This window comes from Alligator mississippiensis, chromosome 1 (assembly GCF_030867095.1).
Source record: "Alligator mississippiensis isolate rAllMis1 chromosome 1, rAllMis1, whole genome shotgun sequence".
Classification (NCBI taxonomy): Eukaryota; Metazoa; Chordata; order Crocodylia; family Alligatoridae; genus Alligator; species Alligator mississippiensis.
The window spans coordinates 234,543,219-234,561,588 of NC_081824.1; the positions used below are offsets into that span (position 1 = coordinate 234,543,219).

The following is an 18,370-nucleotide window of genomic DNA, read 5'->3' on the forward strand; positions in this document are numbered from 1 at the left end:
GTGTGTAAGTCAAGGTTTGAAGCCCAAATATTGACCCTTAAAGTTCCATCTTGACTTATACACCAGCATGAAGCTTCTGGGCAGGGCTGCTGCTGCCACTGCTGCAGCATCACGGTACTCGGCTTCCCCGGCATCCAGCGGCAACTTGTCTCCTTGCTGCAGCGCTCGAGGCATTAGGCAGGGAAGTGGCAGGGCTGGGAGACCTGCAGTGCAGATCATGGGGCTGAAGCTGGCAGGAGTACAAAGCCTATGTTCAGGAGGGTGGTGAAAGTGCAAAGCTTGGATGGGCAGGGTGTGGATGTGGGGGATGTGAGGACTCCCTCCCACACGGTGCACAGCAGCCGGCAGGCGCTCGTGGCCTGTGCAGGTGTTGCTGCCCCTCGGCACATGGTTCTGCTAGTACTTGCGCGTCACTGGGGGAAACCACATGCACTGGAGCTGGCTGCCTTCCTTGCCCCCTGCCTGCATGCAGAGGCGAGGCGTGCACCCTTCCCAGCCCGCCTCTGTTGCACCACTTGCAGGGGTTGGGGCTGGGCTCGGTGCTCAGCAGGTAAGACGTGGGCAGCGTCGGCTTTGGCCCCTGCGAAGAGTGCTGCCTGGCCTGCGCCAGCTGAGCACCAAGCCTGACCCTGACCCCTGCAAGTGCTGAGCATGACCCTGGCCCCTGTGAGTGGCGCAACCTGGGCTGTACCAGCCGAGCATCCAGCCCAGCCCGGCCCCTATGGTGACACTGGTCTCGCAGGTGTCCACCCCCTGGTTGTCCTGCCTGCAGTGACCCCATATATCTGATCTAAAATGTTTGGTTGACTTATACACTGGATCTATGAAAATCCTAACTTTTTTAATCAGAAAAATGGGGTTGACTTATACACCGTGTCAACTTGTACACCATGAAAATGGAATAGAATCTGGGCCATAGACCCCACAGTCATAAGGCAGGATTGAGTGCAGGACCCAGAGCACTCAAAACAAATAAGAGCTGAAGGAGTCACTTTGAGAAGGCAATTCCTGTCCTGAATATAGGCCACTCCCCAGAGAAGGCACTGGCCATGTTGGCAAGATCCAGGGCACTGAGTGGACTGAATTTAAAGAAGGTATCTTAAAACTAAACTTAAGAATAACTCCCAACTTGTTATATCGTAAGAATTCTCAGTGCTTTTGCCCTGAAGGGGCATTTCAAAGGGACAGTTAAAGAAGCTCATGGGGCACCTTTGGCCATATTTTGGGAACCCTTGCTTTAGAGAGTATATAATGGACAGGGCTAGGGGTGGGCAGACCTAGGAAGGGGCAGAGAGTCACATTGTCTTAGTACTCAGGCGTGTGTCTACACATGCCCATACAGCAACAATGCAATTGCACCATGCTCTAGTACTTCCTTTTGGACATGCCAGTGCATGGTTTTCAGGTGCGTGGTTAATTTTAGCCACTATTTTGCTGTAGTGGCGCGCTATAATGAGGGAGTGCACCACTATGGTGAAGTAGCTGCTGGTTAGGTGTAGATGCCCATGGTCGCTATGTCGTTATAGCATCACATGCAGATGCACCCAGTGTCTGGAAACTTACTTGAACCTTTCCTAAATGAGATCATATGTGCTAAGCCCATGTGTCATGCATGCATGCATGTACACACACATTCATGTGCAGACACATGCATGCTGGTCCATCTCCTGTTTGTATGGAAGTGCTGAATTCATGATCTCGTATAACGCCTAGTCTATCCAACACAGAAAGTTCTTGAGACTTAAGGATTTTGGGGAGGAGAGAGACAGCTCTATATGCTTCAGAATTATCTTCCCACTTTCCTGAATCAGGAGATTAGAAAAGGTTCAATGAACAATGAACAGAGAGAGGTCACTGCTGTGCTTGGTAGGTTGCTTTTATTTTTATTTCATTATTTCAGTATGAAGGTAAAAATCATTTGGAAACACTGCTGAGTAGAAGTGTGCGTGTGCGGGAGGTGAGAAAGTCACACAGCAGCAGGGCTTTCATTGTGATCTCAGTTCATACGGTTTGTAACAGATGAAGTGGGTGAGGCTTGATATTGTCAGGCAGAATTATACCTGCTTGAGAAGATGAGAGGCTAAATTACAAGCCAGTCACTTCTCTTTTGTCAAGGGCTTTTAAGGGAACTAATAGATGATAGAACAGCTCTCTGAAGTGTTTGACAACAGAACCTGTGGCTTCAGGGAGAAATATCAGAGCCTCTGTATTATTATCCTTTCCCACACTTGACAAATAATTGGTAGGATGATCCATCAGGCTGTCATCAGCTTTTTTGTTTTGAATGGGTAAGCTAAATTCTTACCTCTTTGTGTGTGTGATTGTGTGTCCTCCTGCTTAAGCTGCAAATTTAAGGTGGTGCTAAATGTCAGCAAGTAATATGTGAACAGAGCCTCAAGATGTGCCCCAAAATTGGCATTTTTGAGAATAGTAAAATAAATAAGCTACTTTCCCAAAATAACTTTATTTCATTCCAAGTTTATCTTAGAATTTCTGGATTTCCAACTGTATGCAAAAACTGAGAGGACTTCTGAATATCATGAGGCTGAAGGGCAAACTTCTTTGCTTATAAAATGCCCTCAAATTGTAATAACCTGATTTGTAAGCATAAATTTGTGTCTGAGATCCAATTACACCAATCCTCAGGACAAGCTAGTGAACTGGAATGATTAAAGCCATATCTAGCCTCACCGATCTTGTGGAGATTTGTCTTTAAAAATGAGCTTCTCTTTCTCTTTGCCCCTTTGAGAAGCAATCAATCTATGTGCTATCTTCTATCTTCTGATCTCAGTGTGCTTCACAGAGGAGTTGTTAGCCCTATTGTTTGACAAGGGGAGTGATACACAGAGGCATAAGGTTTGATTCTGCGAATGCTAGAAGGTGCAGTGCTCAGTCGTGCAGTAGAGAATACATTTCATAATAGCTCAACTGCTATGAAGCTCACAGAAGTTCCCCAATTAGTGTTCATGGGAGTCAAGTGCTCTCTGTTCACAGAGCTATCTACCAAACTCAGCCCACCAATAAGCCATCCCTGTGACCTTGAAGACTCCCCTCTGTGAGTGAGAGGCTGCAGAGAGGAGTCTGTGCAGCTTGTGGCCTCTGCTGTTACTGAGGAGGGAGGCAAGTTGCTCTGGATTTTGTGGTGTGGATCTTGAGGGTCTTGCCTAATGCCCCAGTGCACCTGCTTAGCTTTTGGTCCCAATGACAGGGAGCCAGAGGCTCCTTTCACTTTAAGTGGCGAGTGCAGTGAGCTAAGTTTGCCATGTGGGGCTGCAGCAGAGAGCAGGTTGGCCATTAAACAAAGGGGAAACCCCTGTGGGTGGCTGAGGAGCCACATGACCAAAAGAGGCAGTGGTACAGGTATATAAGCCCAGTGTCCAGGCTAAGGAAAGCAGTGTAGCCCTGCAGGCTGCAGGGACAGGAGCTTCTGGGAGAGAGGGGCTTCAGGAAACCAGCCCACAGACACCCAAGATACTTAAGGATGCTAGATGGAGACAGCTCAGGGGGAAGCATGGCTTGGAGTTGGGGCACTGACCCAGAGCGGGGATCATTTTTAGTTGGAAGTGGTTGCTTATATTTGTGTTATTTTTAACACCGGAGGACTAGTGGCTATGGGGGTGGTATAGAGGCTGCAGAGGTGCCCGAGAGGCACCCAGCATAGAGCCCTGCAAGGGTCAGGGACCAGAAAGGGGCTGAGTAGCAATTAAGCAGCTTTGCTCGGGTCGGGGACCCCAGAGAACTGAGCAGCCCAAGAAGGATAGGAGCAGGGCCAGGGGCCCGGAGCCCAGGGTCTGAGGTAGTGGACTTGCCCAGATAAAAGGGGGTAAAACCAGGAAGGCTGAAGCCCCAACAAGGTTTGAGGCCCAAGGGGGTCAAGTGTTATGTTAGGGCCAGGAGGCCCCTCCAAACGGATACTGAGTAACACCTGCAAGGCATGGACATGACTGTAGGGAAGGATGGAGGCCATATGGCAGATGAGGTAGAAAAGGGAAGGTGCCCTGAGGAGCTGGAGTGGGGAGCGGTCACTTGGCCAACAGGGGGTGTCATGGCCACCCCTGAGGCCTGGTCCTGCTACAGTTCCAATGACCTTAATAAGATTGAACACATGCTTGAAGTTAAGCAGGTACTTAAGTGTCTTGATGTATGTGTGTATGGCCTGTGGACCCTCTTCCTTTTGCCCCTTGGCCCAGCCAGGTGCAGGTACAAGGGGAAGCCTCATCTGTGGCATATGCAGCCGGTCTTGCCACCCCCAGGTGCACAGCAGGGCAGCAGCACAGTGGCCTGACTCAGCTTCCTGGCAGCCCCTGTAGTGGCAGCTTGCTCTGCCTGGCTGCCACTGCCAGTGTTTCCACCACTGCTGCCAGCCCCGATTCCTGGGCACCCCAGCTGGTCTGCCCCACATCCACATCCACCTCACCCACCCACTCAAGTGCGGGGAGTGGATCATGGCTCTGTCCCAGGCCCTGGCCCTGCACTGTCACTGCCCAGCTGCCAGTCCTGCTCCCGGATGCTGCTCCCTGCTTGCCTGCCTGAGCATGCCCTGCCTGCAGGGATCCTGGGCCAGACTCCATGGAGACTCCAACCACCCACTCCATCCAGTGTCCCTGGCATTGGGTGCAGGGTGGACGGGTCCAGGACTGGATTGGATCAATTGCTCCTCCCCCCCACCCTACCACAATGGGCCAGGTCATTTCTTCCCTGCCCTCCCCACCCCACTCTGCAGCATCTCAACAAAACTCCTTAAGTGGCCCTCCAGCCCACATAATTGCCCAGCCCTGAATTAGAGAATGCCATGGTGGCTCAGACTTGCTGGAAGTGCAGGCTCTCAAGACTGGACTGTCCGTGTCTTAACACTGCTGTTGCACAGCCTTGTTCCAAGAACAGTGTCTAGACCACTGTGATCTCTGAGTGCCTCTGTGCGGGTTGGTATCTGTTTGCTCAGGGAGACCTCTTTGATTTGGGAATGCAAGCTTCCATGTTTCCTGAACGTTGTGTAAAGACTCCCATAGAGAAACACCTCAGAAACTAACCACTTGCTGTGGCAGGGTCAGAATCGCAAATGGCCAGAGGCTGGTGGCAGCCGGTGATGACGAACCACTGTAGGAATTGATGCCCCTAGGTTGGCGTGGGACTTCATTGTGGCCCCAGAGTATTTGTAACAAGATCCAGGGCATTTGTGGGGACTGATATTCCAGTGAGGTCTGAATGGCTCCAATACAGGTCTTAAAACCTGTGCTAGAATTGAAAAATGCCTTCTTGAAACTTGTCAGGAAGTAATGATCTGATTTGGGAGCATAAGTTTCCATATCTCCTCAAATGGTACGTAAGAAGGCCCCACAGTGGAAGGGGTAAACCAAGCCCAGGGACAGGCGTGGCAAAAAATAGCAGATGATGGAGCATTGTCTGGTGGGCCACTGGGAAGGCATGGTTTGCTGGTGGCTTCTCCCTTTCAAGCTACGTCAGGTGACCCAAGTCACCATCAGATGCTCAGATTCTAATGCAGTCTGGTAAACTAAGGGTGTTTTTCCTTTGTTCTGCCAAGCAGGAAGTGAGAAATGTGAGCAAACAGGTAATGTGCTCCCCCACTGCTGGGGCTGGGACTGTTTTCCAGGCATTTCTGATTTGAATGAGGCAAGAAGTTTTGTGTAAATACCGATGCCACATGTCACATCCTGGGCTGGTCCCAGGTGGTTGCAACAGTACAGGCTGATGTATGCTGCCTCTTCACCTATGAAAGGGGCAAGGCAGGACAACAGAAGATGGTGCTGGAGTCTGAGTGAGACACAGCTCCTCTTTAAGAGCAAACCCATGGGGGTCTGTCAACTCCTTGACTATTAATCTGAGTTCGAAGTATTGATGGGGGAAGCCCCTCACTGCTCTTTTGTCAGGGCTCCAGGTATTGCTAATGCTACAAATGACAAGCTGGGGGAAGTTATGGGGTGAAAGAGCTCACAGCTTGATATCTGCTGGGCTCCACAGGCCAGGATGGAGCTTCCTGTTGGAGCCTGATCTGTCTTGACTGTGCTTCCAGGAGACCGGTAGCTCCCCACCACTCAGGGCACACCTACGTGTGAGAGAAATCATATTTCCTTTGGGACTTGCCAGCGTGGCATGAAGATGGTGCTTGCATAGCTCATTCCATTGATCATTTTCTTTGCCAGAGGTTACAGAGACGTTTCCTTCAAATGGGGGCCTGTGGAGCAGAGGCAGCATGCTGGCTGGGTCTCTGTCTACAATATGTTCACAGATTGCCCCTAAAGGTGTGGCTCCAATCAGGTGGGAAGAAATCCAAGCTCAGGAAATGGCCCTAGGAGGGAGCTGAGAAGGGTGTTGAGGTGATGTGTTTCCACCTAGAGAAGAAGAGCGTGGACATCACCAGGAGGGCTGCCTTCACCCTTATTACCTGCAATTAAGTCATATTTTCTGCTTACTGAGCTCTGACCTGTGTCACTGTTCCTGGACATCTGCCTGGTGAGCTAACCAGGCCATGAGAAGAACGTGAGGCTACACAATAGCATGTACACATCATCATCACTACCATGCCAGGTCATGGTTGGCTTCTGGTGGCTAGGTTTTCCTCAGTGTTTTTTTTTAACTTTTTTTTTTTTCAAGTCTTGGTGGTGTACCGGTTCCTAACCAGATCTCTCTTGCTTAATCCTTTTATAAACCCACAAACAACAGCCCCATTGATTCACTTCATGGACCAGGTGGGAGTTGCTAGGGAGAGCAGAACAAGCTGCTTGCTGGCAGCAACCTGGGGGAGAGGCTAGCCTTTAGGTGATGCAAGTTCAGTTCCTGGCTTTAGCATGTTCTTGCTGTGCTGTCTTAGGCAGATCTCTTAGTTGAGCGGTGCCTCAGTTTCCCCTAAAATCCTTTTTTTGGTTGTCATTTGTATGTGGCAGGGCCTGGCTTTGTGCTGTTGCACACAGCACAAAGGGGCCCTGATCTTAGCCATGGCCTGTAGGTGCAGTTATGGGAAGGAAGGTGTCTGTTGTTGCATCTACTGAGTGTTTGGTCATTGTTCATCTTTCTACAGAGGAAGAACATGGAGACAAATAAAAAACCACAGTTGGAGGCATTTTATAGCAATATAACTATCAGCTTAATTTTTAGTTCAGCAAATAAAGACTACTAGGCCTGGCTCCGTTTCATTTATGGGCATTGTCCTGAGTGTGGAACAACATGATTTCAGTAGCACTGAATCCTGTAAACAACTAGACTCACTACAATCAGTCAATCAGTGCAAGCTATAAATAGGGTCATTCCCAGTACAGCAGGACATGAGATCAATTTTGAAGAATATAGCTAGAAACAAAAAAAAGAGCTCTTTTTTTTTTCTTTTGCTGTGAGTTATAAAGCAGTGGCAGAGTAACAGAGGGAGATCACAGTCAGTGGGAGCCTCATGTTCAACCTCCATGACTCAGCTCTCTCCCCAGCTGCACTGGGCTTGTTGTGGTGCTTCTTAGCATTCATATCCACCTTATTGCACACAGAAAAATGAAGATGCCACAACATTTTTACATTTACAGCAGCCCAAAGCACAAATATAAGTGGAGCCCTTGTCATGGTACCCCAGTGACGTAGCTCCTGACAGGGTAAGTGAGGTGCAATACAGTTAAGTGGCTTACCAAAGGCTACCCAGCAAGGCTGTGTCCAAGCTGGGAAAGGGCCTGAGAAGTGCTGACTACTGGAAAATGCTCCCTTTTTGTACACACAGAAGATAGCAAGTCAGAGACAGTGGTTTACAATTTGAGAGCCCAGCCCTGGAAGCCCTTTCTTCTGGGAGTCATCTTCTGATCTTGGTGGAGGAATTCATCTCAGCCAAGGAATTCAGGATCAAGCCACATGCTGCCCTGCACAATGACATTTTAACTGACTGAACTCACCTATATATCTCAGAGCTAGAGGGAAGTGAAATTATTCTCACACAACCCTTTTCAGTTAATAAAGCAGTTGGAGGCACTGAAATGTTTTTTGAAAACATAATCAGAAAATCAGGGTTGGAAGGGACCTCTAGAGGTCATTTAGTTCAACTCCCTGCTCAAAGCAGGACCATGCCCAACTAGATCATCCCAGCCAAAGCTTTGTCTAGCCAGGTCTTAAAAACCTCCAAGGATGGAGCTTCCATCACCTCTCTGGGTAACCTGTTCTAGTGCTTTACTACTCTCCTAGTGAGAAAATTCTTCCTAATATCTAACCTAAACTTCCCTTGCTGCAACTTGTGACCGTTGCTCCTTCTTCTGTCATCTGCCGCCACTGAGAACAGTCTAGCTCCAACCTCTTTCGAATCTCCCTTCAGGTAGCTGAAGGCTGCTATTAAATCCCCTCTCAGTCTCCTCTTCTCTAGACTAAATAAGCCCAGTTCCCTCAGTCTTTCCTTATAAGTCATGTGCCCCAGCCCCCTCACCATTTTTGTTGCCCTTGGCTGGACTCTCTCCAGTATGTCCACATCCTTTCTGTAGTGGGGGGTCCAAAACTGAACAGAGTACTCCAGATGTGGCCTCACCAGTGCTGAATAGAGGGGAATAATCACTTCCCTTTACCTGCTGGCAACACTCCTACCAATGCAGCCAAGTATGCAGTTAACTTTCTTGGCAACTAGTGCGCACTGCTGGATCATATTTAACTTATTGTCCACTGTAACCTCCAGGTCCTTTTCTGCAGAGCTGCTGCCCAGCCAGTCAGCCCCCAGCCTGTACTGATGCATGGGATTGTTCTGTCCTAATTGCAGGACTTCACACTTGTCCTTGTTGAACCTCATGAGATTTCTCTTGGGCCAATCCTCCCTATAACAAGTGTCAGTTATACCAGATTGCTCATGGAAGAAAAAAATCTAAACAGGTTTTTTTTTTTAATAGGATGAAAACATTTCAAATCTTTTGCTTTGAAGCAAGCTTTCATTTTGAAATTTCCTTTAATTAAAACCACTTTTAAAGACTGGGGTTTTTAAAGCTGTGTACCTCAGTTGGTAGGTTGACTAGCTATTGTCTGGCTCTGGAAGGACCTGGGCTTGATCCCAGATGAGGGCAGTGTGTATCTACTCATTCTAACTTCCAGCCTGGCACTGAGGCCCTCCCATCCAATGGGTACCTGGAGCTGCCTGGGGTAAAAATGGCTGGAGCATGGTGCTGACCGGGTCACCTCCTTCTCATGCTGAGATTAAAGAAATGGTATAGCTCTGCCTCAATGGCCTGCAAAAAGGAACTTTGACTTTAAAGACCATTTAAAAATGCCAAAACTGAAATGGAAGGTAAGTCTTAGCCTTGTCAGTGACCCACTGAGTCTGTAAATCTGGGCCGCAGCAGTTGTCAGGAACCATATAATTTTGTCAAAGTGAAATATTTTGTTTGACCTGGGACAGTTTTATTAATCTCTGCATTTTATGAGCATTTGCATTTTCAGTACAACCTGACTTTTCAAAATCATCAGCAAAATCTATCAGTCACCCCCCTCTACCCAGAACTGCATTGCTTCCCTTACCAGGAAACAGTACAGGGGCATGTCATGACAGATTATATTCCACCCATCTAAATTTACTTAAGTACCTAAATGAAATTCTATTCCACCCTGTTCAAGTCTCTGAAAAAAAGTTAGTACAAAATGTGGAGAGGTCCTCTTTCTTTTCACTGCTTTTTTATGAGCCAGTTGTAAGTGTAAGTGTGTTACAAATGTACATGCATTAATGGATTTCAGAGGCTTGACCAGGGTGAAACAGAATCATACTTAGGCACCTAAGTCCATTTAGATGCCCAGCAGGTGGAATAGCATCTTGTTCATCCTGTCAGCAAGCTTTTGTGTTAGCTAGCTACTTCCCAGGTTGCACCCTAGCACAATGGCTCTGTGAAGACTACAGATCTCTTCTCAAAGTGCCCCCTTGCCATGTGCTTCCAGCCATTTGGGGATGGGCAGGGGACATATAGTACTGTGCCGAGCACATTAGCAGCATGGCCTGGTGGGAGAACAATAACCAAACTTTTGAAAGTCTCCAGTCCCCTTGTTCTTTCTTGTAAATCCTTAGAAGGAGGTTCTTCCTCAAGGGGTTGTTGCAGGTTCTTGTCTTTTTTAAATAAAACTTTTTGTTTAGTGCTGTTGTATACATGAACAGCAGATGGTAGAGACCCTCTGGGTGACAATCAGTTGCAGATATGGGTGATTCTTTGCCTTTCCCATCTCTGTCAACAGCTACTGTATGGATTGCATAAGAAATAGGAAAATCTACATGGTTCATCGTTATCCTCTCCCAGAACAATGTCAAAACTTTGAAAATATATTTTACATTAGAATCTCTTCTTTTGTTGATGCCTCTTCCCAAATAAATGGTTTTGAGGCTGAGCTCCCTTCTGGCAGATTCCCACAGACTCAGCCTATCTTTTGAGATCATATCCTGACACAATACAATGCCAGAGACAAGACGTGATAACTCTGTTCTGTCTCCCTTTTGTTTTTGTCTTGTAGATCTTTGGAGGTCTTGTCTGGATTCTGGTGGCCTCAACAAGAGTGGCTTTACCAATATTACAAGGCTGGGTTATGTTTGTCTCGGTGTTTTGCTTTGTAATCACCACACTCCTGTTGTTCTCATATATCATAGGAGCTCATGGTGGCAAAACTTCATGGATCACACTGGTAAGCTTATTTTGTTTGGGTTTTCTTTATTTATAGAGTATTTGATGCAATATAGCCCTGCAACCACCTAGGCACATGCTTAAACCCTTGGGACTGGTCAAGCACAGGTCTGAGTATAGCTGGGATGGGGTCTACTGACTCTTTCTGTGTCCTTGCAGGCTTACCAAAAGGTGATGTCAAGTCACCATGCAAAATAATCATCTTCTGGCCCTGGAAACTCAGCAGCAGAGCAGGCTGCTCCCTGTTCTGATGAAGTATTGCTTCCTCTTGGAGCTAAGCAGTGCAGCATTTTCTGTTCCTTTGCTACCCCTTCCTCGAGTACAGAGCTGGTTAGCTATGTTAGTCTGAAGCCAGACAGAAAGTAAGGCAGGATGGCACCTTAGGCCTCAGCAGCTAGTCCAGTCCACTTGTAGTATCTGACAAAGTAGGCTGTGACCTACAAAACATCATACCTCTCTGAACCAGTTAGTCTTCAAAGTGCCACCATGCCCTGCCTTCTTGCATCTTCCTAGGGACACAGTCCACATCAACCTTCCTGCCTTTCTCCCAAAGGGTCCATTCTTTACTGGTAGTTCTCTGCCGCATTTGGGAATCACAGTTACTGATGGGAAGTAGAGACACAGGAAAGTAAAAATATTTTTGCAGATTTGGCATGGGAACCTCCAAATCAGGACTAGAACCAGTCAAGGATCTTCTGATAAAACCATTTTTATGTCAAATGCTGAATTTAAATTTTGCTGAATATTTTTAAATCTTTTGCCAAAAACTGAAGTGCAGTTTGGGGTTGATTCACCACTCACCTGCATTTCCCTCTGGGGTTGCATCATCTCAGTGGAGACGGCCTTTTAATAGCTCAGGCCTACTTTCTGATGGTCCCTTGGCAGCCTATGTTTCCCATGGTGCAAGGTGGTGTCCTGTCTGCATAAGGCACATGAAAGACTGGCCCAGGGAGCTTGGCCACTTAGGGAAAATGGGGCTTGAGGTACCTGAGCTACAAGTTCCATGAGACAATGCGACACTACAGGAAAATGCCACTCAGTGTTGAAGTGGTATAATAACAAAGTATTTTGAGGAATATGTTTGTTGGACTGACTCCTATACTGGCTGGCCATCCCTTGCTGCAGACCTAGAACATGGTCAAGTGTCTTATTAGGCCCCTTCCTATGGCTTGAGGTACTTCTAGGGTGAGGCTATGGCCTTCTGTCTGCCTACAGAAACACAGAGAGTTGGGGGCACTTATGTCCTGTCTCCCTGCCCAGCCAGCTGTCCTTGTCCTGAAGACAGGGGCACGTGCTGCAGTTTGGATGAATTCATTACATATGGTACTTTAGTCCCTAGGAGTAAGACTACTGCTTAACTACAAGTCATTCTTAATTAAATCAAGTTTTATATATCTCGGCCTGATAGCTTTAAACATGGTGGCTCAGGGGCAGCTAGCTGCCTAGTTTTGGCAGCCCAGCTTTCACTGTGAGCTGCAAAATTCACCTGCAATGCTGGATAAATGCTCAGGTAGTACATCCCTACTGAGGTCTGTGTTACTACAGCTAGGTGTGAGCTAGCTACTTCGGAGCAACTCTGGGTATGTCTTTGTAAGCTACAGTCACACTTTTGATTACTGTATAGAGAGACCCTGAGTTACAGCGGGCTGACTGAGTTGCATGGGGAGTGCTGAAGTTATACATGGCCTCTCCCCAGGGCACAGTAGACAGCAAGGAAGAGAGAAACTCACTTGGTATCTCTGAGGATGCTCGTTCCTTCAGGGTGTTGATACAGGGGATAAAGGAGGAGCCCTTGTCCCCTGGCAGCCCTTTGTTTGCCAACAGCTGAACCCACGCCCTCTAGGCATGGAGACTGACCTTACACAGAGAAGCCCCCTATGCAAGGGGCCTGCTTCAAGATCGTGACCCGCCTCTACAAAATCTTGTCGGTGCCCCAAATTGTCTTAGTGCAAGGATATATCTGGAGGGTGGTAATCAGCAGTGTCCTGTGAATTCAGCTTGCTCACTTCTGACTGACTCACTGACTTGGGATGAAGTAGTGACTTCAACATGGGCCTGGCCTGACAGTAAGTGGCCCACAGGCACCAACCACAGATATGTAAGAAATTAAGGATTATCTTGGGAGAGTCCCCCTGCCTGATAGCCAATCGCTATTTACCGTTCATGTTTCTTCAGTGCCTAGGAGCCCTAATCAATGGGCTCTGTATGAGCGGTCTCTGTACAAACACAGAACAGAGGGACACTTTGGGTCAGATTCTGTTCCAACTATTAGGCATCTAAGTGGACTTAGGCACCTAAGTGCAATTCTGTTCCATGATTTTCAAGCAGTAATATAACTAGGGGTGGGCAAGGGAGGGACCAGCCCCAGGCACAGATTTAGAAAGGGAGCCCAAATGGTGGCCCCTGTTGCATGGGTTGCTTCAGCCAGTGTGTGGGGGGCCTTCACTGCTGTAGTAGTCTCAGTTTGCCAAACATAGCCAGTTATGCATCTGCGTTAAAGTCCCTGAAAAGCCATTAATGCATCTGCATTTGTAACATGTTGCCATCCTCTGACCCTTAAGAGTGAGTCACAAAAAAGCAGTGAGGAGGAGGGGGACCCATCCACTTCTGCATTAACAACTTTTCAGGAACTCAAGCAGGATGAATAGATTCTGAATAGATTAGATGCTTATGCACCTAAACCTGCTTATAAGTGGAACAGAATCTGGCCCTCCCTGACCCAAAGCACTTATATTCTTGATGGAATGAGAATTTTTAGCATAAGTCACATACTCTAGGGTCCAATTTTCTACTTCTGGAATAGGAGTCAGGAGTATAGACATCAGATCCTGCTTCTTTTCTGGCCAAAATGCCAAATTTCCTTTTAATTTTAGGGGAGAATTCCATTTGCACAAACCACACTGGCCTGAGTCTTCATTGGATTCACTACAAGTGTCCTGTGTTTGCTTTTATAACATACCTAGGGTTTTATTCTTCACTTCTTTTTGTGTCTTGAATGCTATTCCTGGAAATTACTGTAAACTATTATTATTATTTTCTAGGATGCTTTCTATCATGGAATTGCTGCTCTCTTTTATCTGAGTGCTGCTGTTTTGCAAGCCTACGCCACAATTGAGATCAGAGATTTATTTCTCCTAAAGTATGCCTCGTTTAAAACTTACCAAGAGGACATTGCTGCAGTGGTAAGTTTATAAAATAGCTTCCAAACCATAACCAGTGTTTTGGTGGGGCAAACAGCATGTATGAGGAGGGGAAGCTGAATGGCTCAAGAAACAACACCCATCACTTCCAAAATAGAAATTCTTCACCGTCATGACGAGTGGTGTTGATTGGTTAATTCATCACCATCTCAAATGTATCCAGTTTGAAATCAGGAGTATTTATTTCCAAAGCAGTAGCCTGTGCTCAACTCTCATCTCCAATGTTAAAAACATATTTCTAAAGAATGATGGTGTTATAGATAAAAATTGTGGACCTTCCTTAATGGTACCTTGGGCTTCATTCCTACTGGCCAGAGCTAGAGATCTGAGGCAGGTTTACTGCTCCCCTGCAAAAGCAGCAGGGAATGTGGTTGCTATCTTAACAGGAGATCCTCTGTGGCTTCAGGCACACTGAAAAATAATGAGAGCTGGTGGCCTTTTTGAGAGAGGATAGAACTGAGAGGGAGACAATTGGAAATGCCCAGCTATGAAAACATTGAATAATGTGAAGCTAAAAAAATAATATCAAAAGAGTTGGCAAAACATTTTCAAAAGTATCTCAGTCACTTAAGAACCTAAGTCCTGGTTTCAGAAGTCATATAGGCACTTAGGATCCTGAACTAACTCTGTTGCAGGGGCGGGCAATTATATCAGTTTTGGCAAGCCATTGAGGGCTGCATGACAGGCAGCCAGGGGCCGATATATATTAATTTTCTAAAATTTTAGGGGCCCTGCGGGCCGGATAGAATGGCTTGGTGGGCCACATCCGGCCCACGGGCTGCATTTTGCCCACCCCTGCTCTATTGACTTTCAGTGAGATGTAGCTCCTAAGGTACTTAAGAGCTCTTGAAAAATTTTTCCTCTAGCAACTGTGGAACAAAATTGGTTTTGATCTTCACTTACAGTAGTGCTAAAAGGGCAAACAGAAAGAATAATTATATATTATGAAGCATATATTCAATCTAGGAATATAATACCTTTGTAATAATAACCTATAGATTGTATGTTTGTTTTTTTTTCATTTTAGGTATTTGCATATTTAGCCACCTTATCGTATGTGATCCATGAAGTGTTCTCTCTACTGAGATGGAAATCATCATAAAAGCTCCAGAGCTTCCTGTGAGAAATCCAATTACTTCGCAAATATCAGTTGTTAGATGATTGACCACCTTACAATGGCATTTTTTTGTGTACAGACTGCTATATATGGCATTATATTTCATATGACAAAAAAAAAAAAGCCTTTTGGAGATACCTATTTTAAGTAAAATAAGATTCTTTGTAGTGTCTTCTCTTTCAGATACCATATGTTGGTGGGAACTGGGAACCAGGAACCTGGTTTATTTACCTCTATGTTTTCATACTTTTAACTAGACATTTCCTGTCACCGTAGAACAGGCTCAGAAGTTTGTATATGTCAAAGGGAATCTCCAAATTGAGTAACTTGACTCTCTCCTGGGCCTAAATATGGGAAGATCATCATCCTTCACAGGCCAGTTTCTTTGCCTTCCTCTTGTTCATGTTTTTTCTTGGGGAGTGTTTCATCATGTCTAAGCCATACATGTAAGTATGTAAACTGTGCTCTGTCACTTAGTGCCCTATAGATGAGCAGAGCTCTGCCTGCATCTGTGGGACTCTGCACAAGTGTTGGCACTCACCTGCTGGGATCTACTTGCAGGATCAGAGCCATATTTTGTAGCAGATTTCAGAGGAAGTCAGTAGAAGAGGACAAATATCTTTCTGCACCTTGGGCAAGATAGACAAGGAAGGCTGTTTCTCTGACTACAGCACATAGGATCATAGGAAAGCAGGGCTGGAAGGGACCTAACAATGTCATCTAGTCCAGGCTCCTGCTGAAGACAAGATTATCCCTGACTGAACCACCCTAGTCAAGCATTCTGTAGTGTTTCCCCAAACTGGAGGCATGAGTTGAAAAAGGGCAGATGCCTCAACCGGTAAAATTCACAGCTATGAATAGAACAATTTAGACAGCTTTAGCCATTTTAGAGAGTTAAGTGCAGATGTCCTGATATTGAGGCTAACAGAAGTGAAATTTATTTGTGTGAGAGCAGGAACAGGTACTAACTCCTGAAACTCCAGAATGTAGAGGCCAACGCCTACAGCTAGATAGAGCACCCATTAGACCTCATAGCTGCATTAGAGCACCCCCAAAAGACAGGCAATTTGTATCTAGGTTCCTCAATATAGAGTCTATTACTTAGTTATAGGCATCTAATATGACTATTTTGATCTGAATATTTTCTTGTCCAGACAAGCAACAGACCCAGAACAAAGAAGGCTTCCTGTTGCAGAGGCCTGTGGATATAAAAAATGTGTTCATTTTAAGAAGATTTTAAAATGGGGTTTTTTTTCAGGCCTTCTCTTCAGCATCTGTTGTGACAAAATATTTCATGCACTCAGTGTAGCTGTTATCTTCACATCATAATGAGAAGCAAGAACAACTTTTCTGCTTCTCTTAGAAGCTGTGTGAAGTTTCCAACAACTGAGATATATTGTTGAATGAAGAGAGTTGCTTTTACACCCCAGGAATTATTGCTGTTGCTTTTAATCAAGTTATGAAACATTATTTAGATATTGTGCTGTATAAACTGTAGGTTAATATTAAAAATATGATTATAACAGTAGAGATAATAAAACATTGTTCTGAACCAATTGTTTGGTTTATTCAATACAACGACTGACAGAGAAAAATTGCATTTGGAGTCTTGCAATAGTCCATTGCTAATAAAAAGTATTCACCATGCATTTTCCAAAATAGGCTTTGCCTCTGACTTCTTGTCATGGCCTGTACATGGGATTGTACATGCTCGCAGGAGAGACATTGGTCTGTACCAATAGGCTTGGTGTCACACCATGTAGGGAGTGGGATCCACGGCCCTGAGTTCAGTGCCTGGAGCTGGCCCCTTGGAATGAGGCACAGCAACTGGAATGCTGAGCAGCAGCTTCCTAAAGCAGGCCAGCAGGAGATACAGTACAGAGAGGTCTGTCTGAAGCCAGAGGCATTTGCATGGAAACAGCTGTGTCAGATCCAGGTTTGTGTGTTGAAGCCTCTGCTGGGGTTAACTGCCTGGGTCATTGCTTTAAAAATACAGCAGTGGGTACTGCTTTTTTCAGAGGTGGCACCCGTCCCTTCTATATAGTACCTCAGTGGTTATGACACTTACCCAGGATTCTGAAACATCGTTTTTTTTGTTTTCCATTTTCCTTATTTGTCTTTAGCATTTTATATTATAATGTGACATGGCCTGAGCAGCAGTACAGAACATGTTGCCTCTACCTCCAAGTAACCTCTACATGGCATACTAGATATGCCATCATCTATCAGTCAAATGAAATAAAGCTCTTTTTTGGATGGGGATCATGAAGCTAGTTTTTTCTTCTGGACTGCTATTTCAACAGACTTCTGAAATGCAGGCACTTATTACAACCCAACTTATTACATATTTTGCTTGATTTTCCCTAACAACAATCTTGTTAACTCAAGGTTTTTCCAGACAAGGTTGTCCTCAGTATATCTACCTGCTGAATCCTCTATTTTCCTAGAGCAACCACTGTGTAATTGAGTATCAGCTTTCACACCTCCAGTTCTGGCAGGAGTGTGACAACAACACATTTGTCTGGTCTGAATATGTCTCTGGTTATGGAACCTAATGAGTGTAATTAAAAAGCGTCAGACACACCAGCATAAGTTCCTGTGTCACTAATGGACTCCCCTGCTTACTCGTCTAATAGTGTGCTCAGCAAATTAGTTTGATGAGGGAAAAGTGCCTGCTGAGCCTTGTGCCCACTCACATGCTATCAAGTCAGAGCTGGTGGAGCTAGTGTGACCAGGACATGGCTTCTGGCTGGTTGGGCAGGGTAGCACAGGTCCATGACAGCCATGACCACTTCCACATGTTTTAGCCTCAGACATTCTTCCTTCCCCTGTTCCCACTCACCCGCTTTACTTTTTGCTTTTTTTACATAGTGGGTGCATCTACACATCACCCTACATCACTGTAGTGACACGCTATGTCCCTGTAGCAATCACGTGCGTCTACATGTCACCAGCAGCTACTTTGCTGTAGTGGCACGCTCCCCCATTTTAGTGCGCTGCAATGGCAAAGTAGTGGCTAAAAATAACTGTGCGCTTTGCATACAGTGCAGTGCAGGCGATTGCAGTAACAACATTGCTGTAGGGCAAAGTGTAGATGCTCCCAGTATGTGTAAATTTAAAGCCAAGAGGGACCAGGAGATCTTCTAGTCAGACCTTTTTCATAACACAGGGCAGGGAGATTCCCCAACTGAGTCAAAACCATAGCTGGAGGGGCCTGAACTTTGGATACAGGAAGAATTTGCAAATCAGGGCTGTGTTCACCCTCTGACCTCCCACTCTGAGTTGGGCTGTCGCAAATGCCTGGGTCCCAGCTACTCCAACTTGGTAATCCAGAGCTGGGTGCAGTGGCTCAGTAACATGCTGTCTTGAGTGCCAGTGTTTCCATATCCACCCTTCTGCTTTCCTTAGCTTCAAGTCTGGGTATAAAAAAT

At 46.0% G+C, this 18,370-nt stretch overlaps 1 protein-coding gene across 1 annotated transcript in view; it reads left to right on the top strand.

Annotated features, from left to right (window-relative positions):
- The window catches only part of MAL (mal, T cell differentiation protein), a 37,455-nt gene extending 20,964 nt beyond the window's left edge, over positions 1-16,491 (top strand). The window contains exons 2-4 of the mRNA XM_006278125.4: positions 10,456-10,623; positions 13,664-13,804; positions 14,850-16,491. Of these exons, the coding sequence (XP_006278187.1) occupies positions 10,456-10,623; positions 13,664-13,804; positions 14,850-14,924 (384 nt within the window). The 3' untranslated portion in view covers positions 14,925-16,491. The remainder of the gene's footprint in view (positions 1-10,455; positions 10,624-13,663; positions 13,805-14,849) is intronic.
- The last annotated feature ends 1,879 nt before the right edge of the window (positions 16,492-18,370 follow it).